At 44.0% G+C, this 27,500-nt stretch overlaps 1 protein-coding gene across 6 annotated transcripts in view; it reads right to left on the minus strand.

Annotated features, from left to right (window-relative positions):
- LOC128689133 (uncharacterized) overlaps positions 1-27,500 on the minus strand; it is a 724,351-nt gene that overhangs the window by 117,956 nt on the left and 578,895 nt on the right. Inside the window, exon 1 of one of the 6 annotated variants that reach the window (XM_053777263.2) lies at positions 16,905-17,515. The exons of the other annotated variants lie outside the window; for them this stretch is intronic. Within the exon in view, the coding sequence (XP_053633238.1) occupies positions 16,905-17,138 (234 nt within the window). The 5' untranslated portion in view covers positions 17,139-17,515. Of the gene's footprint in view, positions 1-16,904; positions 17,516-27,500 lie in introns of those variants that run through there. 6 annotated transcript variants of the gene reach the window in all.

Below are 27,500 nucleotides of genomic sequence, written 5' to 3' on the forward strand. Positions count from 1 at the left end.
AAACGCTCTAGTGGGGTGGGGAAAGGATATAGCCAAGCAGAGCAAGCAAGAGTCTTCAAGAGGACGGTGGGGCCAGGCGTCGGTTGGTCGCCACAGTTCACCCTGGCTCTTGCAACAACACAACAATTTACCGTAGTCTCCTCAATACACTCCCCCCCCCGTCACTCCCCACTCAGTCTTATTGACACACACCCACCTTGCTTGTAACCAGATCTTATTAGTGTGTGTTGGTGGTAGTGGGAGGCAGCGATGTCCCTTCTTGCCTTAGCCTTCAAGGTGTTATTATAGACAAGACCCATGCAAGTCACAACCGTTGCTGGTGATGCAGCCGACACCACTGACCCTCAAAAACATGAAGAAAAGACTCAGGCCGTAGAACGAGTATTTAATGGAAGAATATTTCGATGTGTGTATATCTTGATTAAGTTCTTCATCAAGCCTGTTCTGCAACTTGCTTTCTTAATTGTTGTCGGCAGTGCGTCATTTTGATTCCCATTAAAAATGCTTACTACTAGGAGCAAGAAATACTTTTTTACATCCACATTATTGAAAGGTTGATTGCACATACATAGTAGTCGCAGTTTATGTATTTCGTTATGGTATGTAACTTAGAACAAAATAATAAACATGTGTGGAGAGGGAGGCTACTTTCGAGTGCTAGGCTGAAATCCTACAGTATATGTGGGTCACACTGTAAATCACCTGTACCGTCTTGAGAAATAGTATATATATCTTTCTTTCAACACACTGGCTGTATCCCACAGAGGCAGGGTGGCCCAAAAGGAAAAACGAATGTTTCTCCTTTTACATTTAGTAATATATACAGAAGGGGTTACTAGCCCCTTGCTCCCGGCATTTTAGTAGCCTCTTACAACACGCATGGCTTACGGAGGAAGAATTCTGTTCCACTTCCCCATGGAGGTAAGAGGAAATAAACAAGAACAAGAACTAGAAAGAAAATAGAAGAAAACCCAAAGGGGTGTGTGTATATATATGCTTGTACATGTATGTGTAGTGTGACCTAAGTGTAAGCAGAAGTAGCAAGACGTACCTGAAATCTTGCATGTGTATGAGACAGAAAAAGAAGACACCAGCAATCCTACCATCGTGTAAAACAATTACAGGCTTTAGTTTTACACTCACCTGGCAGGACGGTAGTACCTCCCTGGGCGGTTGCTGTCTACCAACCTACTACCTATAATATATATATATATATATATATATATATATATATATATATATATATATATATATATATATATATATATATATATATATACACACAAACACACCGAGATACACCTCTCGGTGTATTTATACCAGAAGAGAGACGCGGTAGAGGTGTGTCTTGCGGGGAAAGATGATTACTGTGGAGCCAGGTTTGTAGTGAATTGCAGACGACATCTGAATACTGATGATCCACTGGCCCGCTCCACCCTTCCCCTCACACAAATAAAACATTTAGAAATCACACAAGAAATCCGATTATGAGGTAAACATCGCCTGGGCATGTCTCTTATATTTATACAACACATGTCTTAATGTTCTGTAGAGGTCATAGGTATGTTCGGTATGTCGTAATTGTTAAACATCTCACGAGCATTTTTCAAAGTTTACTGTATCCAGAACATAAGCATATCTCAAACATTATACAGCACACGCATTTCTCAATGTCCATACATCCCAAGAGCATATCTTTTAAACAGAACATATATGTTTCAATGTTCATACATGCCTCAAACTTTAAAGAAAATATAACCATATCTCAATGTTTACACATTAGTATTTTTCAATGTTTTATTTCGCTGTTGTGTAGAATAAGGAAAAAAATCACACCGTACCGGCACAGGAGATTTCAATGTCCAAATAGAAATGAATCCACCTGTGTCGTCCTTGTTATGCTCTACATCGATGAGCGCGCTAAACCTGTAAAGGGCATACAGAGCTTGGGGAATGAGAGTTGAGGTGTAATCAGGTTTGAGTTGAGGCAGGGGAGGGTAGCTTACATTCCCTGGATTAAGAGTCCTTCGCTAGGTTCAGGGAGTCCTCGTCGAAGGAACTACAACTTATAGAACTCAAAAAACATCGAACTACTGACTTCGGCCAGAATTTGTTTTGTCTGAGACTAGAATTTGTCTCGACTGCGACTAGAACTTGTCTGTGAAGGAAACAAATAAGCATCAATGTCGAGGAAGAAATTAGTGATAAAGAAACTAACAAAGTTAAAATCTGTCAGTCTAAGGCAGAGTTATGGTGCTTGAAGCAGAGTAGGTTGGCAGGCAACCACCACCCAGGGAGGTGCTACCCTCCTCTCATACCAGTGCAAAACGGAAGCCGGTTAAATTTTTGCACTCTGGCAGCAGAAATGATGGTCGCTTGTCTCTCCTTCAAGTACATGTAAGAGTACAGGTAAGTCTTGAGAGACGATTACTTACCTTCAGTATAAACTTTGCTTTCCTGTGTTTTCTATTACGTCTTATTCCAGGTCTGAGACCATGCGCAGGAGGGGTAGGGGGGGGGCGACGATCTCGCATGCTTCCTAGATGAAATATGGCAGCGGCGTAGATAATTTTGCGCAGTAACCCCTTTGTGAAGTAGCGTGGCTAGTTTCAATTCCGTCGATCATTCCGTTAAGGTTAGATGGTATTTTTTCAAGAAGAAACAGAGCGCGCGCGTGCCTGTGTGGGAGGGGGGCCTTTAGTGAGAGTAAATGGATGAGGAAGAGGACGAGAAAGAACGAGTATGTGAATGCGTGTGTACTTGTGGCCAACCCTAGACAGGTAGCAGCAGTAATGATCACAGACAAACATCACATTCACGTCCCGAACGGCAAACATTAGTTTCACGTGAAAGTTGCCGGAGCTGCGTGGCTCCTTGTGTCTACTGGTGAACCACTGTTTACTAAGCGCTAGCAAATTTACTTCCAGTTTCTGTTCAAATAATAACACACATTACATACAGAAAGGACCGATGGCAATGCAGTGAATGTTTCCCTCCGAGACATTATTACAGGCTCGTCGACTGTTGTAATAATATATAACCACTAATTGTTAGTGTTGACTGCTAGACCACCACAGAAGCGGTAGCTCGTAGCTCAGAAGCTCCTCTGGCTCACAGTCGGTGGGCCCGCCGGTTGCCCCTGTTTACCTGGCAGTAAGAACACCCAGGTGTTAGCCGACTGTTGAGGGGTAGGGACTGATACCGTGGTAGGATACTTTACATAGACCTATGCTTTGAAACAAAGTCAGGATAACAACTTTCATCTGTTAACCTAACTCGGGCAGGTTAAGAACCAACCTATAATCAGTTTATGTTGCGTTCGAGCTATCAAAAAAAATCTGCAACTTAATCGAGCTGAATCAACAGTCTATGATGGCGCAATAGTTAAATAGCATCTTTGCTAATAAATTGTTAAGGAGTAATGTAGACTAATTTTCCTCGTGGGGGGTGTTTCAAACTGCACTTATTAGAGGGCAATATCGGGAGAATTTGAAACGATACTTATACATATCTTAAATATAAACAATTGAACGACGAGCTCTGTCATAACAAGAAGCAAGCAAGCACACAAGGAGTATTCCGTGGTAGGAAAGTGAAATAGTGGTAAAAGGGGGAAGTACTAAACCCGTAAGGGTCACACAGTGCCTGGGAGAATGGAAGACATTCAGACTTTATTCAAGGCATTGGCGCATTGGTCTAATTCTTTAGATCAAAAGCCTCCCTCACCAGCATCAAGGACCCTCCCTGGAGGGGCACTATATCCTGTACCATCAAACTTGTTGGGAAAATGTTTCCTGTTTTATTTTTTACAAAGCAGTAAAGCAATTTGGCTATTCAGCAATTTAAATACACACCGTTTCTTACATTATCAAATTTACAATATCACTATGCCTCACATTACAGATATAACCACAAAACAAGTACAACTATTCGAAGTCAATTTGTCGCACTTCACAAGCCATATCCATAATTCGTTCCATATCACTGGACATGTCTGCAAATTTATGCTGAAAAGAGATGCCGTGTTCTTAGTCAAACATCATATGGTGAGCGCTGCGCCCCTTCCAGAGAAGAGGCTAATATAGTAGGCACCAAGGATGAAACAGGAATTGACTCGGTTGCATTTTTCAAGTCATTTATCAGCCTTATTCCGTCTAAATTCCAACAATATCACAAGTACTGTAGAAAACAAAACAAGAAACGTAAAACGCTAAAAAAAAAAAAATTAACGTTCGTGTAGATCCCACAGCATTTTAACCATCGCAGCATCTGATGCAGGGAAATGGGTAAAGAAAGGAAACAGATTGCAGGTTTGTAGGTTGTATGTCCACTTAGAGGTTGACTAGCACAGTTTAACAGCATCGCCCCTAAGAGCAAAAATCTATGAAAAAAAATCTTCTACTCCATTTGCCTCGTTTGAGGCCAGGCTTCCTTATTCTAGCCTCCACAAATGCCAATTTGTTATATCGCCCATATATACAGGATTCAAACATGAATCCGAGGTCCCAGTTTTGTTTCAGTACATGCCGGCCTTTCTCAATATACTGCCACATGCTCTAATCTTCAGAACAGTGGTGACTTGAAATGACCTTTGCCTGCTCTTTACCTGTTCTCTTGAAACAATGTTAAAAACATTTATACATGTTGTTGTAATATTCGTCAGGAATGAGTGCTGACACAAGTCTTAATCTTTCGACGACCACTTCAACCACTACTACTATAACTAATTCTATTATTCACTCCCTCTTCCCGACCTGTCATCTGGTCTTGTTTCTCTCGCTCAGTGTGGGACCTTATAATAATCCGGTGCGAACAGACATGTCTAATTTTTTCTTTGTAAATGTGGGTTATTGTGAATTGTTCCAACCACAGTATTGTGACCGTCTTCCTTGTTGATTGGTTAACCAGGCTGTTGCTGCCAGTGACCCATAGGCCTACTTCACTACCATTATGATGCAAGTAGTCATTTCATCTCGAGATATGGTACCTATTACGGCCGTACCCTGCGGAACAACACATGAAGTATACTGCAAAATATTTTTTTTGTAGAATGAATTTAATTTTATTTTTAAGATTCTAAAGTCGAGCAATGACGCTCTCACCCACCAAATGCGTTTCTCTCAGCTTGGGGATGCGAATCAGGCGGTTTTATGTGCAGTAAATAAGCGTGAGTCGACCACAAGAATGGAACAGCAGTCACTAGACTGACTTGGTTTAAAGGGTGTGTGAATGTTCCATTCTCTCTCTCTCGCTCTCTATCGCTCTCTCGCTCGCTCTCTCTAGCTCGCTCGCTCTCGCTCGCTCTCTCTCGCTCGCTCTCTCTCGCTCGCTCTCTCTCGCTCGCTCTCTCTCGCTCGCTCTCTCTCGCTCGCTCTCTCTCGCTCGCTCTCTCTCGCTCGCTCTCTCTCGCTCGCTCTCTCTCGCTCGCTCTCTCTCGCTCGCTCTCTCTCGCTCTCTCTCTCTCTCTCTCTCTCTCTCTCTCTCTCTCTCTCTCTCTCTCTCTCTCTCTCTCTCGCTCTCTCTCACACACACGTAACTACACAAATGCTTTTGGAGTAATCTTCCGAGCAGGAAAAGTGATAAGTTTTCGTAATTCTGAGTAGGTGAAAGGATGTGTGTGTGTGTGTGTGTGTGTGTGTGTGTGTGTGTGTGTGTGTGTGTGTGTGTGTGTGTGTGTTTTGTGTTTTGTGTATGTGTACTCACCTAGTTGAGGTTGCGGGGGTCGAGTCCGAGCTCCTGGCCCCGCCTCTTCACTGATCGCTACTAGGTCACTCTCTCTGAACCGTGAGCTTTATCATACCTCTGCTTAAAGCTATGTATGGATCCTGCCTCCACTACATCGCTTCCCAAACTATTCCACTTACTGACTACTCTGTGGCTGAAGAAATACTTCCTAACATCCCTGTGATTCATCTGTGTCTTCAACTTCCAACTGTGTCCCCTTGTTACTGTGTCCAATCTCTGGAACATCCTGTCTTTGTCCACCTTGTCAATTCCTCTCAGTATTTTGTATGTCGTTATCATGTCCCCCCTATCTCTCCTGTCCTCCAGTGTCGTCAGATTGATTTCCCTTAACCTCTCCTCATAGGACATACCTCTTAGCTCTGGGACTAGTCTTGTTGCAAACTTTTGCACTTTCTCTGGTTTCTTTACGTGCTTGGCTAGGTGTGGGTTCCAAACTGGTGCTGCATACTCCAATATGGGCCTAACGTACACGGTGTACAGTGTCCTGAACGATTCCTTATTAAGATGTCGGAATGCTGTTCTGAGGTTTGCTAGGCGCCCATATGCTGCAGCAGTTATTTGATTGATGTGCGCTTCAGGAGATGTGCCTGGTGTTATACTCACCCCAAGATCTTTTTCCTTGAGTGAGGTTTGTCGTCTCTGGCCCCCTAGACTGTACTCCGTCTGCGGTCTTCTTTGCCCTTCCCCAATCTTCATGACTTTACACTTGGTGGGATTGAACTCCGGGAGCCAATTACTGGACCAGGTCTGCAGCCTGTCCAGATCCCTTTGTAGTTCTGCTTGGTCTTCGATCGAGTGAATTCTTCTCACCAACTTCACGTCATCTGCAAACAGGGACACCTCAGAGTCTATTCCTTCCGCCATGTCGTTCACAAATACCAGAAACAGCACTGGTCCTAGGACTGACCCCTGTGGGACCCCGCTGGTCACAGGTGCCCACTCTGACACCTCACCACGTACCATGACTCGCTGCTGTCTTCCTGACAAGTATTCCCTGATCCATTGTAGTGCCTTCCCTGTTATCCCTGCTTGGTCCTCCAGTTTTTGCACCAATCTCTTGTGTGGAACTGTGTCAAACGCCTTCTTGCAGTCCAAGAATATGCAATCCACCCACCCCTCTCTCTCTTGTCTTACTGCTGTCACCATGTCATAGAACTCCAGTAGGTTTGTGACACAGGATTTCCCGTCCCTGAAACCATGTTGGCTGCTGTTGATGAAATCATTTCTTTCTAGGTGTTCCACCACTCTTCTCCTGATAATCTTCTCCATGATTCTGCATACTATACATGTCAGTGACACTGGTTTGTAGTTTAATGCTTCATGTCTGTCTCCTTTTTTAAAGATTGGGACCACATTTGCTGTCTTCCATGCCTCAGGCAATCTCCCTGTTTCGATAGATGTATTGAATATTGTTGTTAGGGGTACACATAGCGCCTCTGCTCCCTGTGTGTGTGTGTGTGTGTGTGTGTGTGTTATTAAAACCGTTTCGTCCATCAGTATGATGTACAAGTCCAATACAGTACACAGAAGATATGTATATTACATGTAGTGTTTGTATACTCACCAAACACAGCGTCATTACACAAGCATAAAACAAAATCCACAAAACAAGAGGCACTTTTGTCATATTTCTTTTTTTTTAACAGAGACGGTTTTTGTCCAAGGTTTTCTTTTTCCTCGACCTAGGAGGCTTTTGTCCGGACCCTTCCCCCTCCCCATCTAAAGTAGAGATAAGCAGAGTGTACGTCTCGTGCTTAGCGGACAGAGGATCGAGCCTCCACCGCGTCTAGGGCTTCAGTTGAGCAAATAAATGAGCCTTTTACCGTATCTCTCTCTCTTCCTGTCGCTGATACTTTTTCACTACAGACCTGGTCTTAAAAAAAAATAGTATTTTCCTACTGCTGGTTATAAAAATAAGAGCGAAATCGCTCATAAACGTTGCAAAGAAGTGCGTTGCTAGAGTGAAGTGAGCCAAATTTCTCATCTCTCTTACCGTTAGTCTCAGAATAACGCCGCCTCGGTACTAACACCAACGAAGACACGTGTGGGAAAAACAATTTATTAAAATGGAACATTTCGCCACGAGTGATTTCATCAGTCCTCATCATTAGCACTGATGAAGACAGTCGTCGTGGCGAAACGCTTTTTCTTCAATAATTCTCCTAAACTGCATAAAAATATGTTTTTCCCCGACTTTGTTGGTATAACTATATTATTCACAACCACACAGATACCCGTGTGTTGACTTGGAAATGTCATAGAAGGAAACGTTTCGCCATCCAGTCGCTTTGTTAGTTCACTGGACTGATAAAGCAAATGAATAGTAAAGCGTTTCCTTAATAAATAAAAAAAAAGTCTTCGTTACTGTATATACGTCCTTGTTACAAGGTCAGTGTTAGTCACCATTTGTATGCTCAGTAATGACCACACCAAAATATTTCTCTCTGGAATGGAAAACAGACAAATACAGTATCATGCCATCCTTCACTGACACCGTTTCGCCCACACAGAAGGCTTCTTTATCAAGGCACAAACAAATCTCTCTAGTTTAGATGCTTGGCGTGCCTTGAAGATAAGCACAACGTATCGATCTGGGCGATACATCGCCGCTGGTCGACCACCTCTACCACAATAAATGCCGGAAAGATGTTTCGCCCATCAGGGACTTCTTAAGTCTCCCCATCACCCTGATGGGTGAAACGTATCCTCGATGTCTTAATACCCGCCTTTCTTATATGTCGAACTTAATCATCACATTTCGACTTTTCTCAATCATCACTCGGGAGATGTATTTAACATCTCCGTTAATCCAACAGTCAAGTCGACACCTCCACCACTCCATCCACTATCAACCTCCACCACCCCACTCACTACCAACCTCCACCATTCAGGTCGACGCATCCATCACTCCACCATTCAGGTCGATGCTTCCATCCCTTCACCACTCAGGTCGACGCCTCCATCACTCTACCACTCAGGTCAACGCCTCCATCACTCCACCCACTATCAACCTCCGCCATTCAGGTCGACGCCTCCATCACTTAGGTCGATGCCGCCATCACTCCACCACTCAGATCAACGCCTTCATCACTCCTCACACTATCAACCTCCACCATTCAGGTCGACGCCTCCATCACTCCACCTACTATCAACCTCCACCATTCAAGTCGACGCCTCCATCACTCCACCACTCAGGTCAACGCCTCCATCACTCCACCCACTATCAACCTCCGCCATTCAGGTCGACGCCTCCATCACTTAGGTCGATGCCGCCATCACTCCACCACTCAGATCAACGCCTTCATCACTCCTCACACTATCAACCTCCACCATTCAGGTCGACGCCTCCATCACTCCACCTACTATCAACCTCCACCATTCAAGTCGACGCCTCCATCACTCCACCTTTCAGGTCAACGCCTTCATCACTCCTCACACTATCAACCTCCACCATTCAAGTCGACGCCTCCATCACTCCACCATTCAGGTCAACGCCTCCATCACTCCTCACACTACCGGTAACAACCACTCAGGAAAATATCTTATGTTTGTTATGAACCAAGATGAATGACGTCGCCAGTGTACACGTTACAGTGAATAACACCGAGAATGTCGTGATAATTACCAACAGAGGAGAGAGTCCTCAGACACGACACACGGCACTTTCTTTATTATTATTATTATTACTTTATTATTCATGTAGAAGCGCTAAACCGTTAAAGCTATATGGTCACTGAGGAATGGGAGGCAGTCAGGTTTGATTCAAGGGGGTAGCTCTAATTCCTTGGATTAAGAACCCGTTACTGGCATCAAGGAACCCCCTCTCCCATATGAAGAGACATGTTGACTTCCCACCAGAGCTCGATACGTGCAATGGAAATTATATGTGTACGCATTAAAGAATTTACCTTCTGGAGTCTACCAACCAGAAGGTAGTTCGGGGGTCAACGCCCCCGCGGCCTGTCCATGACCAAGCCTCCCGGTGAAGCAGGGCCAGGTCAACATCTTCATATATTATTTTTAACATCGGTGTTGGCATAAATGTATGCGAACTAACAGAAGTCCGTCGTCACGTCGTATTCAGTTTTTGGCTGTCAAAGGAAGGTGCACTGCAAGAAATAGGCTAGTCTGGACAGGGTCAGAAAACTTGCGAATATACAAGACATCGTGGGCATCAAAATAATTTGTCTCCTCAGTCCTCTTAATGTTATTCAATTAGTCCTCAAGGAGCGGGGGTGTTGAACCCCGAAACCCTCTCCAGGTATACTCCAGGTAAGGAGTGTGTTAATAGCTCCCAAGGGCACGAGACATTGGTTAAGACTAAGAGAAAAGACGTGAGAAGTTTCCTGTGTCAGGGTGAACAAGCCTCATTTTTTTAAACGAAATGTTTTGAAAAAGTACAAAAAGTAGAGCCTTAGGAATATTTTAGAGTTCTTGGAAAATGTACCCACATCCACGTCTTCCCCAGGAACTGAAGGCGTGTGTGGTGGCGTGAAGGCGTGTGTGGCGGCGTGAAGGCGCGCCTCCCACCCATGACATCAGCTACCACCGCCTCACTCATTAGCATGCTTGCTAACCTGTTTGATTTGCAAACATCCCAGAGATGGCCGTCCCCATCTGCAGTGGAGGTCAGTGGGTGATGCTTGGATGGTGCTTCCATCCCCCCCCCCCCAACACTACTAGATGAAGAAGACACGTGCAACACATGCATTTTATCCACCTACTTGTCTGTTTTGTATACCATTAGTGCAATAATACCATCACTACTACTATAACCACAAGTACTATCACCACCTCCGCTACCACTACCACTACTACCACCACCTAGTGAACCAGAGGTCAGTTTACGCTCTCCCACTAACCCCTGGTCACCTTGCCTCCGCTGACTCACTTCAGCTGTAAGAACTCCACCACCCCGATACGGTAGTAACCTGCCTCAGCTCACTCAAGTTCTTTTTCCACATGACTGAAAACACTCGCAAATCCTGTATCTCCTGGACAATATGAAATCAATTTTTGAGCGTGAATAAAGGTACTGGGTGGATCCGGCATTCAAAACAATACTACAATGAGTATTAAGTAGCGATTACAAGCAGTTTCTCCCAGAAGAACCTTGGGTTGTGTATATGAACTGTGTGTGTATACTCACCAAGTTGTGATTGCAAGGGTCGAGTCACAGCTCCTGACCCCGCCTCTTCACTAGTCGCTGTGTGTGTGCGCGTGTGCAGTATAATGCAATCATTTATTGACGTTTCGCCCACACAGTGGGCTTTATTTACAAAACGATCTGCGCTTGTGAGCAGTATTGCAGACTCCATATACCCCAATACATGAGAGAACAAGATCACGTTAGCGTATAGAAAGCTTAAAGGCGGGCCCAGGAGCTGTAACTTAGCCACAACAATGTCGACTTTTGCAAGTAAAACACATTCCAGCCTCATCTCTCGCTCGTCTCCTGCGTACACAGCAGTAGGTACTCAAGTCACTTTCCCTCAGTAACACCAGGAATATATCGCCATCACCTCCCTCATCCGCAGAAGCAGCATGATGATGGCCATTACAATACCGCACGATGATAATGAAGCACACAACTGGCACTTTCAGAAGTCAAAATTAAAACTTTCTAAATACCAAGTGGACCTTGGGGAGCCGCGGCCGCAGAACACCACCAACTTCAAGGTACTCACCTATTTGTGGTTGCAGGGGTCGATTCATAGCTCCTGTCCCCGCCTCTTCACTGATTGCTACTAGGCACTCTCTATCCCTGCTCCATGAGCTTTATCAAACCTCGTCTTAAAGCTATGTATGGTTCCCTCCTCCACCACGTCACTTTCTAGGCTATTCCACTGCCTGACAACTTTATGACTGAAGAAATACTTCCTAACATCCCTTTGACTCAACTTCCCTTCCTTCCCTTCAACTTCCAATTGTGACCCCTTGTTTCTGTATCCCATCTCTGGAACATCCTGTCTTTGTCCACCCTGTCTATTCCGCCCAGTATTTTATATGCCGTTATCATGTCTCCCCTGACCCTCCTGTCCTCCAGTGTCGTTAGGCCAATTTCCCTTAACCTGGGACTAGTCTTGTTGCAAACCTTTGCACTTTCTCTAATTTCTTGACGTGCTTGACCAGGTGTGGATTCCAAACTGAGGCCTGACGTATATGGTATAGAGTCTTGAACGATTCCTTACTGAGGTATCGGGACGCTATCCTTAGGTTTGCCAGACGCCCACATGCTGCAGCAGTTATCTGACTGATGTGCGCCTAAGGAGATGTGCTCGATATTATACTCGACCCAAGATCTTTTTCCTTGAGTGAGCTTTACAGTCTTTGGCCACTTACACTATGCTCTTTCTGCGGTCTTCTTTGCCCTTCCCGATCTTCATAAATTTGCATTTAGCAGGGTTAAATTCAAGGAGCCAGTTGCTGGACCAGGCTTATAGCCTGTCCGGGTCTTTTTGTAGTCCTGCCTGATCCTCGACCGATTTGATTATCCTCATTAACTTCACATCAACTGCAAACAAAGGACACTTCTGAGTCTATCTCTTCCGTTATGTCATTCACGTATACCAAAAACAGCACAGGTCCTAGGACTGACCCCTGTGGAAACCCGCTTGTCACAGGCGCCCACACTGACACCTGTCACGTGCCATGACTCGTTCTTGCTTCCCTGTCAGATATTCTCTGATCCTTTGCAGTGCCTTTCCTGTTATGTGTGCCTGATCCTATATCTTTTGCATTAACCTCTTGTGAGGAACTATGTCGAAGGCCTTCATGCAGTCCAAGAAAATGCAGTCTATCCACCCTTCTCTCTCTTGTCTTACTTCTATCATAAAGGTGTTGCTGACTGCGTGTGAGGGTACTCAGTAGACGGAGCGCCTTGCAGTAACACCATAAAGTAGCAATGAAAATTAATACCTAATAAATAGACTGGTTGCAGGATACAGCTTTTATTACAGCAATGTTTCGCTCTGTGTAGATTTTTATCAAACTGATCTGTGTGTAAACATTAAAGACATTTCATTAGGAAACGTTTCCCCAGAGCCACTAATAGATAAGTAACATTAAGGTCTTATGCCCGAAATGTTTAATAATAAAATGTCTAGTGTTGCTCAGAAATTCTAGGCTACCCCCCCATGTCTACATCAATGTTATTGTCCAGCTGCCCGTGACTGACACCATTCTTTCTGGTAGTGATTGTGGCAACTAGTGGTAGTGGCTAGTGGTGGTAGTCAGTGGTGAGTTAGTGTGTGTGTGTGTGTGTGTGTGTGTGTGTGTACTCACCTAGTTGTACTCACCTAGTTGAGGTTGCGGGGGTCGAGTCCGAGCTCCTGGCCCCGCCTCTTCACTGATCGCTACTAGGTCACTCTCCCTGAGCCGTGAGCTTTATCATACCTCTGCTTAAAGCTATGTATGGATCCTGCCTCCACTACATCGCTTCCCAAACTATTCCACTTACTGACTACTCTGTGGCTGAAGAAATACTTCCTAACATCCCTGTGATTCATCTGTGTCTTCAGCTTCCAACTGTGTCCCCTTGTTACTGTGTCCAATCTCTGGAACATCCTGTCTTTGTCCACCTTGTCAATTCCTCTCAGTATTTTGTATGTCGTTATCATGTCCCCCCTATCTCTCCTGTCCTCCAGTGTCGTCAGGTTGATTTCCCTTAACCTCTCCTCGTAGGACATACCTCTTAGCTCTGGGACTAGTCTTGTTGCAAACCTTTGCACTTTCTCTAGTTTCTTTACGTGCTTGGCTAGGTGTGGGTTCCAAACTGGTGCCGCATACTCCAATATGGGCCTAACGTACACGGTGTACAGGGTCCTGAATGATTCCTTATTAAGATGTCGGAATGCTGTTCTGAGGTTTGCTAGGCGCCCATATGCTGCAGCAGTTATTTTGTTGATGTGCGCTTCAGGAGATGTGCCTGGTGTGTGTTAGTGTATGTTACCATTTTGTCCTAGGCACATGTCGATTAGACACTAGGCCTGTAGTATGTGTGTGTGTGTATGTGTGTATGTGTATGTATGTGTGTGTTAGTGTGTGTGTGTGTGTGTGTGTGTGTGTGTGTGTGTGTGTGTGTGTGTGTGTGTGTGTGTGTGTGTGTGTGTGTGTGTGTGTTAGTGTGTGTGTTAGTGTGTGTATGTGTGTGTGTGTGTGTGTGTGTTAGTGTTAGTGTGTGTGTGTGTGTGTGTGTGTGTGTGTGTGTGTGTGTGTGTGTGTGTGTGTGTGTGTGTGTGTTAGTGTGTGTGTTAGTGTGTGTGTTAGTGTGTGTGTTAGTGTGTGTGTGTGTGTGTGTGTGTGTGTGTGTGTGTGTGTGTGTGTGTGTGTGTGTGTGTGTTAGTGTGAGTTAGTGTATGTGTGTGTTAGTGTATGTGTGTGTTAGTGTATGTGTGTGTTAGTGTATGTGTGTTAGTGTGTGTATGTGTTAGTGTATGTGTGTGTTAGTGTATGTGTTAGTGTATGTGTGTTAGTGTGTGTGTGTGTGTGTGTGTGTGTGTGTGTGTGTGTGTTAGTGTGTGTGTGTTAGTGTGTGTGTGTTAGTGTGTGTGTGTTAGTGTGTGTGTGTGTTAGTGTGTGTGTGTGTTAGTGTGTGTGTGTGTGTGTGTGTGTGTGTGTGTGTGTGTGTGTGTGTGTGTGTGTGTGTGTGTGTGTGTGTGTGTGCGAACACGCTATGTCAGGAAATGCTTACGGTCAGCAAGACACATCTCTCCTACACTCCACGCCAGGAAGTTCGTGAGTAGCGAATTTCGTGACTCACGGTGGTGAAAGTCTTGACCAAGCATAACAACCACCGCAGAATATGGTGAAATATATGGGACGAACTGTACTCGTTGCTTCCCACCCCCTCAAAATCCACGAAAAGCATGTGGGTTGTATTCAACTCATCCTGCGTCTTGAAATATGACAGGAAAACAGCTGGTTTTTGTTCCAACAATATAACTAACAAATAGATTAGGATAGCCGCAGACTGTGGATGTACCTAACAGCATACAACCCATCCTGTGATGGTATTTGGCAGTTGTAACTTGGCTAGTTTTTATTCCCACAACATAACTAGCATAAAAACCAGGGCAACCACACACTGCGGCTATACTTAATTCTGATAAATAATACGAAAAATGTGAAGTAGAAGGTAATAAGAGTGATTATTTAACATTAACCCGTGAAAATTTCGAGGGTGTTTCTACCCTCCCAGCCCGGCCTAAGGCCGTTCTTCCTTCCAACCAGGCTGTTGGTTCTAGTAGTCCAGACCCACAAAGACATCTCAAACTAACTATATGGCACTTGTGGAAGACAGTAGGCAAATGATCTCTTAAAAATATATTATATTGCATCGGTGCTAGTTATATGAAGACAGATTGAGATTCCTAAACCCTTATCTCGAAAGACGTAGAATGAGGAGGGATACAGATGACATATAAGTGGATATAAGAAAAAAGTAAAAGGTGGATATAAATATGTTACTAAAATTATACAAATTTCCAGATGGTGTGGCAAGCTTTAGAAAACGGAAAGAAATCAAGCTTGATCCAAGGAAAATCAAAATAGTTAAAAATTTTTGGATCAAGAGCCCTTCACTGGCATAACGGCACCACGCCTGAAGTGGGCTTGGCAGTGAGAGTTGTGGACGAGTGGAACAAACCAGCAAGTAGTCTCTCAAACACATTGGTAATTTTAAAGAAAATGTGATGGATTGAATGAATGGGAAGGTTGGTGTGAGTAGCACTAAGACAACGAAACTTTTTCTTTTATCCTCCTAACTACCTGAATTTCACACGGCGGCAAGGTATCCATCATAGCTTCATTTAACTTTCATTTTTCTTAACTAATTCATTCATTAAACTAGTTTCCTTAGAATATCCCTTCACAAACATTTAAAAAAAACTAATGACTAAGCTGGTAAGAAATCATTTTAACTGTACAAGATTTTATGCTTATATTTTCTGATTCGAGGAACATTAATGGTTATATCAGATTACTATATTAATTATTATTGCCTTATCTGGGAGCGCTAAACCCGCATGAGTCGTATAGCTTTGGGGGAATTGGGAAGTTATCGGTTTCCAAGGGATGGGAGATCTTGCCTAAGTCCTTGGATCAAGAGTTTCTCATGAGAATCAAAGAACCTTCCTTGAAGGGCTGGAGATATTCATGTTTGTTTCTGGTTAGATCAGCGCGACACAGCTGTCGTTTTTGCAACAGTTATTCATCCTGAAAGAATTCTGATGATAATACTGATATGGATCCAGTGTTGAATACTGAATACTGAAAAGTTTGAAAGCTCGCGAACTTTGCCACAATATCGCTGATTTATGTGCACACAAGCCTGTGTAACATTTTAAATTCTCTGATCTGTATGGTCTAGAACTCTAAATGAAAAAAAAAATACTTCACCAGTCTGGATGCATCTTTGCTGGAAAGGTTACTCTATCTGACCTATCATTTCACATCATAAATCTTCATTTGTCTTATTGTCTTTCGCATCTCAGCTTTTCCTTCATTTCAGGATTGTCTGTACTTTAAAGGCGCTACTTTCGACTTTTCTGAAATTTCAACTTTTTTTTTTTCATTATTTAACGATAATCAGTTTATTCTCCAGTATTTTCCGGTCTACTGAATTAATCGAGATGTACAAACATTCTATAAGACATTCACAAATGTTACAAATTCAGAGGAAGTCACGTTCGACACGGTGGCTGACGTGAGGTTCATAAGGGTCAGGTGTATGTATGCCTTCACTACTCACGGAGAGGTCAGCCGCAAGGTCCGACCAGGTGTTGATGACCCAAGAGTGTGTCAAGTCAGGTCACGCCCCTCTTATGCTCCCTCCCGCCTCGGCAACTGCGCCACACACCAATGCTACACGGATTCATTCTTGGTCTCTTATGTCACCTTTCTTAAAACTACTGCCGTTCTATTAATTTCATCGCTACAAACTGCTCGGAATGACAAAATTTAGCCTTTGGAAATGGCCTCTTGACTATCCAGTTTCAAGAAAGAGTCCCGGCGGGCACTTAGCCTTGGCCTAACGGTGCTGCCCACTTCTACCCCTACAGGCATAATACAGCCAGACCTGTTCCTTCCACTGCGCGCACGGCTTAAGTCTCTCCCACTCTGCTGGAGATGAATCAGTGGTGTAAAATCCTAGAGCTTACCTGGGGCAGGGCCCAGCCTAGCCACACGGTGAGGTAGGCTGTGAACACTCGACATAGCAGGTCAGAGTTGGAGCACCATCGTGCCACCTGCTGCTTGTCCTGCATGCTGGCACTCCCGCTCCCTGGCACTCCCCTCACTCCTTCGTGCTGGCACTGACACTTGGCGCTGCCTTCACAGTGCTGGGAACATGCTGTGCCACTCGGGTCAGGAGGAAAATCATCTTCCGATTGCATTTATAGTTCTTATTGTAATAGTTTTAATTAACGAGACATTATTTTTCTATTCCTCTGACACAGACACTAGTGATGAGAGTGCATGATGAGCACTGAGAGACGAACACAAACAGCGAAGGACATGGCCATGTTTTTTTCCCCCGCATGCCTGGGTGGTCCCGGTGTTGGTGGCACTATTGTACCAGAGGTCACTACCACCCCCAATCATATTACACACTCGTCTGCGATTCGCCGAAGATTATCCATATTTCGTTATGTTTAGACGGTAGAATTGCACTTGGCAGCAGCACTAGGAGAGCGTGCTGGTAATGTGTGGACGGATAGATAGCGTACTGCCTGTCTCCCCCACGGCGCCAGAGGACGCACTGAGCTCCCAGCCAGGCCAGACCCCAACACGGCCGTGCCTCCACCACTTCCAGCATCACCTCTTACACAATCACTCTCTAATTGCCCCCTCACTACAATGTTAACAAACTAATACACCGTGTCTTATAGACCACGGGCAGGAATTCGGTATATTTACAATGCTATTATAAAATGTGGGAGAAGTTAGCGGGGTGGCAAGAAAGCTAGCCAAGCAAGACATAGACTTGGTCTTGCATTTCCAAGGTTTCTGGCTCGCTACAAGCACCACTTCCTTCACATGCCCATAACTACAACAAACGCGTACTGTCCACCATTTCGCGGAACCGAAAAAGGGTGTAACGAGGGGAATTAATCAGTTGATTTCTGATCGTCCAATAATCTTAAAGGACGTCGACTTCCCTTTCACCTGCTAGAGCCACGGGACGGGACCTTCCCTGCCTTCGCCTCCACTCAACCTGCACCACTGATTGTACCTCGTTCATTACGCATACGTTCATGGCCACACACAAGCTCAGTATGAAGCACTACTTGTTATATAGTTTGGCAATAAAGTTGTGGATGCGTGGAACAAGCCACCAGGTACTGCCAATGCAGCGAGAAACTGGGGTAGCTTTAGAAATAGGCTGGGCAGGTACACACGCTAATGTGGTTGAATACGGTTGTAAATGGTATGGTGATACCGACAAACTGAAATATTACAGGAATAAAAACTTACATACTGAAGGTAAGTAGCTGTTCGTAAGATTTATCTGCCGTCTTACGTATCCGTGAGACAAAAAAAAAAAAAAATAGCAATCCTGCCAGAGGAAAAGTGTTTAACAGGCTCCCGTTTCACATTCATGTTGGACTTGGACTTGTACTATGAGAATTACTCTCTAACGCCTGATCTGTTAAGGCTGATTGATCAACTGTGATCCATTCAAATTAGATTTATTATTATGTTGTTATCTATGTACATAGTAGTCTTGAGTCATATTATTATGTTGTTACCTATGTACATAGCAGTCTTAAGTCATATTATTATGTTGTTATCTATGTACATATCAGTCTTAAGTCATATGATGTGAGTTGTGTTTAGGTGCAGTTGTCACAAAATTTTGTTTTGTTTTATCTGTGTTAGGGAAGTATGTGGAATTTTTTGCTTGTAGCCGCTACATGGCTGGGGTTTTATACTTTATACCTTTGTATTCTGTGATTTTTTTCATAATATTAAGTTTTTATTTATATACTGTGTTGAATGAATAGGGTTTACATGCTAAGATAATTGCACATAAGTTGCCTTTGGGTGTTGACATTCATTGTTGCAACCTTCTTAGAAAATTAAACTTTTGCGAGGTGTCATTGTGTTAAGTAAAGACATGTATCCCATTTAACTGTTATTAATATTTTTGTGTCCAAGATGTTACGGCATCACTCATGATAGTGTAATTCCTATGTATCCTTTAATATTAAGTTAAGATGCAATCAGGTTGGGAATGGTTATATTTGGCGGGAGGGGGGGGGGTGAAATTGTGTCAAAAGTTTCAGCCTTCACAGGTATATAACTCTGGTATAACTGGGTGTATATGGTGTGTGATATTAGGTTGTCAGAACACTTTTGTCTGTTGTACTCATTTTTGTAAGGGTGAATTGAGAATTTGTGATTTACCTCATTTGTGTACCTTAATATAATTTCCACCTTGTATTGTAATGTTTTAAATAAAAAAAAAAAAAAAAAGATTGTACGTACACCAGTGCTTTTTGCCGCTGAATGAAGCCTACATTTAATCATCTCTATGACACAAGGGTACATTTTGTTTGTAGAGAATATAAATACTGTTATATTCACAGATGCATGGCTACATGCATCTGTGAATATAACAGTCTGCTGAATACCAGATTAGAAGTTTTTAATTTTTCCATATTGAGAGAGAACACAATTGGAGCAGTGGGTTTCTTTGTTAGGCTTTCATGTTTAAGTGTTTTTGAAGCAAAGATTAGCACACAGGTTGGGGGCATATTCTTTGAATTGATATAAGAATAGCTGGAAAAAAAAGTTGGCCATGGATCACTAAATCTAGAATAAATGACCTGAAACTTATTGGGGGAGAAATAAGAAAGGTTTTAGGTCATCATAATGGCACCAAAGGAAGATTAAATTGCAGTTTAGCAACTTCGTTAACCCAAACAGACAACGACTAGGCAGAAGAATTACATGAACAATTTACGACTGATTCACGCAATTTGTCACGAGAAAATTGCAATAGTTGATTCAGTTCTAGATAACAAAGAAACTATTAAATAACGTTTAAATGGGAAGCAAATTAAGAAACAAAGATAACCATGAAATATTTGAAATTTCTTGGATTAATAATGCAAACAAATACTATGATTCTAAATTTTCGCAGCATTGTTGTCTATCTTAAGAATTAAGTAGATTTTCACCCGACACGAAAGTTTGCAGTAGATAAATTTTACCACTTTTTAAAATTTTCCGGAAGAAACTCTTGCAGAAAACTATCGCTATAGGCATACATGAAATAATTACATTGCTAAATGGATGGACAACTCGTCTATTTAGGGAGAAATGGAGTCGTAGAATATATGATTAACAGAAACTGTCTGAAATTTATTTGCCCAAGCAAGGCAGCTCCTATCTATAATAACATTAATTGTATACAATAACGACAAGTAATGATTATCAGCTCCTGCTCATATCCAACCATTATCATTCCTTTATCTGTCCAACCCGTGCTCAAAACTCGTCAGTGTGTTCGCGTCAAGAATTCTAATTTGAAGCTAGTCTCCCACATCTCCCAACCAATGATGGCAGACACTTTAAATTTAAAATCCTCCAAGATGAATCCATCACTTGGAGTTCTATCCCGAAATGACATTTTTCAGATGCCTGCCTATCCCTTTGTGTATTTGAATCGTGCCAACTCCATCCTAGCCCCTCCAGAATGCAAATTCAGTATAAGTGAAGAGAGGGTTCATTTAAGAAATTAATAGAAACTTGTATAAATTAGATTCATGTATGACAAGCTGGGTGTTGGTGTGAGTAGCCTCGCATGGGCGAATAGGCTATGGGCAAAGACGCACGTATGCAACACATGCCTTTATTTAGCCGTTTCGCTATAAGTAGAGCAAAACGTTGTCCAAATAACCACTTGCTCCGCATACTTTCGTGTTCACAACATTCAGAAGCAGAACTGACATTAATCTAGGATCATTAGATCAAAGAGATTAAATACCGACTGGTTGATGAATGAGACAATCTTAGCTGTGTTATTTGTGTTTCAACATTCAGACGCAGAGCTGACACAATAAGTCTTCAGTGAACACTTACTGGTCAGTTGGCGGGACTTATGTAGCCATCGTGACCTGTCCTACTAGCTCACCACCAAGCTGACCTTCACTTACCATGTCGCATCAGTCATAACCTACTCCAGACACCTGTCATTGCCTACTCCAGACATGTCATCACCTATTCCGGACATATGACATCGCCTACTCCAGACATATGACTTCACCTACTCCAAACATATGACATCACCTACTCCAGACATATGACATCGCCTGCTCCAGGCATATTACCTACTCTAGATATCTGTCATCACCTGTTCCAGACATATCATCACCTACTCTAGGTATCTGACATCATCTACTCCAGATATCTGTCATCACTTACCCCAGACATCTGTCATCACCTTCTCTTGGCACCTATATTACTGACCCCCTGCCACATGTTAATGATCTTCCTTTGTTAGATCGACTACTGTTACTTTCCATCTCCTAATCGTAAGTTATTTACCAAGACGCTACTCCAGAAAACAAGATGTTTCTTGTGTGAGGATTTCCAGTAAGCGCGAGTTCACACCATGCGGTAAATGAGTTTTCGAGAACTCATTCAGTGTGACCCTAAATGGTTGGCTGACCTGTCCCAGGCTCTGGTGGCCTGGTGGTTAACGCTCTCGCTTCACACGGTGAGGGCCTGGGTTCGATTCCCAGCCAGAGTAGAAACATTGGACGTGTTTCTTTCCACTTGTTGTCTATGTTCCCCATCAGCAAAATGGGTACCTGGGTGTTAGTCGACTGGTGTGGGTCGCATCCTGGGACACTGACCTAAGGAGGCCTGGTCACAGACCGGGCCGCGGGGGCGTTGACCCCCGGAACTCTCTCCAGATAAACTCTCTCCAGATAAACTCCCTCTGACCTTTGAATCTCCTACCTCGTCTAGAAAGACCAACGTTTCACCCATACACATCTTTACACCTGAACTGTTATTTCACCGTCACAGACCGATGTACCAATTATTGGAAAAATAAATTACATCTTCGTAGATATGAAGAACAATTTTTCATTGGGACAACGTTTCGCTCAGGGCAGAGCGAAACATTGTACAATAAATGTTTGTTCTGCAAAACTGTCTTCAAATCCATACCTGTCAGCATCATGCCTGTACTTCCCTACCTTTGTTCTCCCTTAAATGACAGTCTCGTGTCCCTGCTAATGCATACGAGGTTGGGGGAGTTGGTAATCGTGTCATTTATCCTCAACGTCCCCTCCACATCTCTGCTCTCTTATTTTCACTCGTCCTTCCTATCATGTGGTGACCTCTATCTCTCCTTAGTGCCCCTTGTAACAGTCTCGTGTCCCTGCTAATGCATACGAGGTTGGGGGAGTTGGTAATCGTGTCATTTATCCTCAACGTCCCCTCCACATCTCTGCTCTCTTATTTTCACTCGTCCTTCCTATCATGTGGTGACCTCTATCTCTCCTTAGTGTCCCTTGTATCAGATAACAGAGACCCCCATGAGTGACCCAGGAGCTGTAGGTAGGTAAGTTAGCACACACGTGGCTTGGTCAGCTAACTGCTACTTCACTGCTTCCCTGCAGCCCCTCCTCTTACCCACGTTTAGTTTCTAACGTATATGGAGATATATCTGTCACCGGTTTCAAGAGTTTTCCTACCCTCGCAGCGAGGCTTGGACCAGGTCTGAAGACCCCGTCTGCGTTTCAACGAGATAACACCATCTTCCACCACCACGGATGCCATCACCACCACCGCCATTTCGACTACGACCATGACCACCACTACACCACCATCATCGCGTTTGGACAGTTAAAAAGTAAGCAGTGTCAGTGTGGAGCCCAAGCCTCACCGAACATGTTGATAAGCTTCAGAAAGTCCAAATATTCGTAAATATGTTTTTTTTCCCGATTTTGAGGGATTTTGAACTACGAGAAGACTAATGCTCTTGGTAACGATAAATCATGGGAGGCATAATCCTGACGTTCACGATACACACAGAGTTACAGAGGATAAAACCTACTATAAATACAAAGAAGGGTGGTCAAGGAGAATAGATGGAAACTAAACGAACACTCCAATGAGCCACAGCAGTATTTGAAAAAAAAAATCAGTCTCGGGGTGATAAGATAGTGGAATGATCTGAATGAAAAAGTGGTGGAAGCAAACTCTATACACAATACAGTTTCAAGTGTAGATATGGCTGGGGCCAGGAACCTTGGAAGTTCATATCAGCTAGGTATTTAGCATTCCCCATAAATGTACTGTAATATGCAAATAACAACTGAAGGTTAAGAAGCTGTGAGAACACTAACGAATATAGCAATAGTTTTCAGGAACCTGAGAAATAACTGAACTTGCTATTCAACACATGTGCAAGAATAGTCATTGAATATGCAGCACCAGCGTAGAGCCCACACTCAGCCGAGTACATAACGAAGTTAAATTAAATTTAGAGGGTCATCACCAGAGCCAAGAACAAAAGCTACAAGGAAACATTTTAAGAACTTGATCTCGTGTCTCTGAAGGAACTCCGATATCAATCACAATGTACACAATACTCCAGGGCATAGACCAAGTAGGTAAGGCATGGCTGCCTAACACAGGAGGCTCTAAGACGAGGGGCAGATGAAAGGTAAGCACACTGATAAACCACAAAGACGCCAGAAAGCATTTTTCGTACAACAAATGGGTAGTACAAAGTGGGATAAGCTTGGAGACTAAGACAGCAGAGGTTGATTCCATACTTGGCTTTCTAAGTAAATATGAGAGGTAGCTTACGTCAACGGATCGAACTGTAAGAGGCTGGCCTTGAAAATGGATGATCAATCCCCACAGACTCACTAAGTAAATACCCTCACACCCACACACAAGAGAGGGGGAGGGGATGGGGGGTTATGCAACCCTTGTAGAGTAGCAGAGGAAAGGGAGAGCGAATAAGCGGTCACGACTTTGCGATGCAGTTCTGGTATCCCCCTGATAGGGTAATGGTGGTGGTGGTACTGCTGCTACTGTTGTTGGTGGTGTTACTGTCCTGAGTGCTACTGGTGGTTTTGGTGCAGTTGCTGCTACTGGTGTTGCTATTTCTGTGATCGTTGTCTCCTGCTGCCCAGTCTCACATCAAGCCTCATAAATTGGAAAGGGAATATTGCAGCAATAAGAACTATTGAGAAACAAACGGAAAGCAATGATAAGTGTATGCTAAACGTAGGTAGAATTTTGCAACTTTAAAAGTTATCTTGCATGTTCATGATATAAAAAGAAATGGCCAGCAATCCTACTAGAGTGCAAAACATTTAACAGGCTTCCGTTTCACACTCACATGAACTGAGGTAGTATCTCTGAGTAGCTGATGTTTACCAACATGCTTCCTGCACCTAACTGCAGAGCATTAACCTTTGGGTTATCTTATTTAGACTTAGATTTTGTCGCCGAAGCGGGTAATTTACTGTGTACCCCATATATATCATGTGGACTTTAGCTCAAGAGCGTATGGATACACAAAAGGGGGAGCCTAGTTCTACGCCTAGCATAGGCCTACTGGTCTACTGGACTATGCTAGGCAATTCGCCTCACACACCCACAACCATGCATACATTTGTACCTGATGTACGTTTCCAGGTAAGCGTGTGATAAATACCTCCAGGTAAGCACGTGTCTTGAGTGCGCTATACATGCCTGTGTATGGCCCCTCCCCGTACACTGCTTGGTATCTTCAACACCCTGTCTCTATCTCCCCTATCACTTAAGCTGCAGGCCAAGTCTTCATCTAGGATGACTATAGCTGTGAATTATCTACTGTTCTGGGTGGCTTCTTGGAGAATGGTACACTCTTCCACAGAGCTACTACTAGAACCAGGCTCTGGTTTAATCTCAGGTACGATAACAGATCTAAGCGTGTAATAAAAAAAAGAAAAGCCTGGTACTTTTTTTTATGTCCTCCTCTCCCATAAGTGTCCGGGGCCCAAAACTGTTCAACAGCCTCCCATCAAGCATTAGGCGAATTGCCAATAAACCCCTGGCTGCCTTCAAGAGAGAGCTGGACAGATACCTAAAGTCAGTGCCGGATCAGCCGGGCTGTGGCTCGTACGTTGGACTAAGTGCGGCCAGCAGTAACAGCCTAGTTGATCAGGCCCTGATCCATCGGGAGGCCTGGTCATGGACCGGGCCGCGGGGGCGTTGATCCCCGGAATAACCTCCAGGTAACTTCCCATCATTTTCTTCACCACTGCCATACTCCCATTTCTCAGCACTACCAGTCCCCTCAGAGTCCCTTCTCCTAGCACCCCTTTTCCATAGTACCCCCACCCTCAACACCCCTACCCCCAGCACCACTATCATTAGTAACCCGATCCCCTCGACACCACTACCTCCAGCACCAATCAGCATCACTACCTGCAGTATCAATCAGCATCACTACCTCCAGCACCAATCAGCACCACTACCTCCAGCACCATCCCCTCAGGCACACTCATGACTAGCTCACGCCTTCCCATGCAGGTGAATCAGCTGGGCCTTGCCAAAATATTTCCGCTGATGACTAACATTAAAAGTTTAGTCAGAGAGTCTTGAGCAACGCTGACCACCGCCCCATCTATGATTCGTTAGTTACCACCGCCCCATCTATGATTCGTTAGTTACCACCGCCCCATCTATGATTCGTTAGTTACCACCGCCCCATCTATGATTCGTTAGTTACCACCACCATGTAACACAGCAATAGTCTTATGAAGCCATGTAACACATATCAATACTCTTACTGGGTCATGAGACACATAAGTAACATAGTCTCACAAAGCCATGCAACACACAGCAATATTCTTATAAAGCTCTGCAACACAGCAATAGTCTTATAAAGTCATGTGACACACTATCTATATAAAATGGGGTGAAAAGCCATAGAGTCGTACATTGGATAATAGCCCTGTGCATTACAACGTCAACATCAACAGTGTGAAAGAGCCCTGTAGAGCCATGAGCCCTGTAGAGCCATGTATAAGAGTCAATAGCCCCATAGAGGTTGGGAAGCTGGCGTCCTCTCAGATAACGGAGCAGGGTACAAAAAAACAGTGCCCACGACCCGCTACCCGGCGCCCACACTTGGTGAGGCCATCCACGCTCACTCTCTTGCCATCCACGCCCACGCCCACACACACACATACTAGGTCGGGTCAGCCACGCCCACACATGACAAACAATCCCACCAAAGCAAGCAATGAACCCAGCATTATGTATAATGAAATTAATTCTTTCTTTCTCTCTCTCTCTCTCTTTCTCTCTCTCTCTCTCTCTCTCTTCTTCTCCTCCTCCTCTTCCTCCCATGAATGAGAAGGTATTTATCGACAAACTTCTGTTATTTTCGTATGGTACTGTGTTGGTCTGCCATGTATCCACGCATGGCGACTACCTTTATTACGCCATGAACTCATGCTCTAGAACAACGTAAGTTACGGGAGATTTCGATTTTTTTTCCAAATACCTTTACTGAGACATATCGTACAGAGTGAGCAGGATAAACGTCTCACATGACGTGTTCTCGTGCCGTGCTCTCAAGACGTGCTCTCGTGCCGTGCCCTCATGACGTGCTCTCGTGCCGTGCCCTCAGGACGTGCTCTAGTGACGTGCCCTCAACACGTGTACTCATTTCGTGTCCTCGTGACGTGCGCTCATGACGTTCCATCATGACATGCCCTCATGACGTACCCTCATCACGTCCCCTCATACCAACTCGTGGGTTTATTTGCCCCCCGGCACCACCTCTTGAGAATTATAATGCAAATGTAAACACAAGGACGTACCAGTACCTGCTGTATCGCATAAAAATATCAGGAAAATGTGTGTGAAAGCATTGTTCAGGGTTGTGCCACCCTCTCAGGCCTATCAACAGCCTACCCACCTAGACCTAAGGACCAGATCTGTATATCTCAGTGGTACATTTTTTTCCACTTACAGGAGGTGCCTCGATGCTGAAGTAGTCCTAATACAAAGAATTAAAATTGTTCTTACCTTCCTGGAGATGGTAGTTTTAATCCATTACCGCAGCGCGGTACGACTCCCACGGGCTTAGCACTTCCCCATAAATATAAAAACAACGATTGTACATTTTTTTGTTTTGCCTGCTGTCTCCGAGTGGTAGGTGGGACGGGGGAAGATTGAAAGATAAGTCCTGTTCTCACCTTAATTAAGCCTATACCTGGCCAGCCAGGGAGGTTATAACGACCCTGTGTTGTCTTAGTGATACAACTCTCCTCTCTTTCTCGTGTCGTGTCATAAATCACTATTTACAATGTGTTTTCACTTCTGTCCTATGTGAAAAGATCGAGCATGTCAATAGAAAATGGAATATGGACAACCCGCTGAGGAGAGGAGAAATGCAATTTTTTTCAAAGTTGCCTTTGGTTGCTTTCACCTGGCAAATATGCGATAAAAAGGAGACAATGAGGAAGAAGAGGTGGACAGGCGACGACAACGACGCTAACAACGATGAATAGCAGAGAAAGACTGAGCAATGGCATCTGAGGAAGCCGCCAGACAAATATACTGTGTTCCAGACAAGGTCAACAGCGAACTGGCGAGATGTTAAGCTGGACCACAGCATTACAGGGAGGACGAGTCTTCCCAGTACCATAGCAATACAAGTGTATCACTGGTACAGTGAGTCATGATAGCAAGTAGATTACTAGTATAATGAGTCATGACAGCAC

Source organism: Cherax quadricarinatus, chromosome 21 (genome assembly GCF_038502225.1).
Source record: "Cherax quadricarinatus isolate ZL_2023a chromosome 21, ASM3850222v1, whole genome shotgun sequence".
NCBI lineage: Eukaryota > Metazoa > Arthropoda > Malacostraca > Decapoda > Parastacidae > Cherax > Cherax quadricarinatus.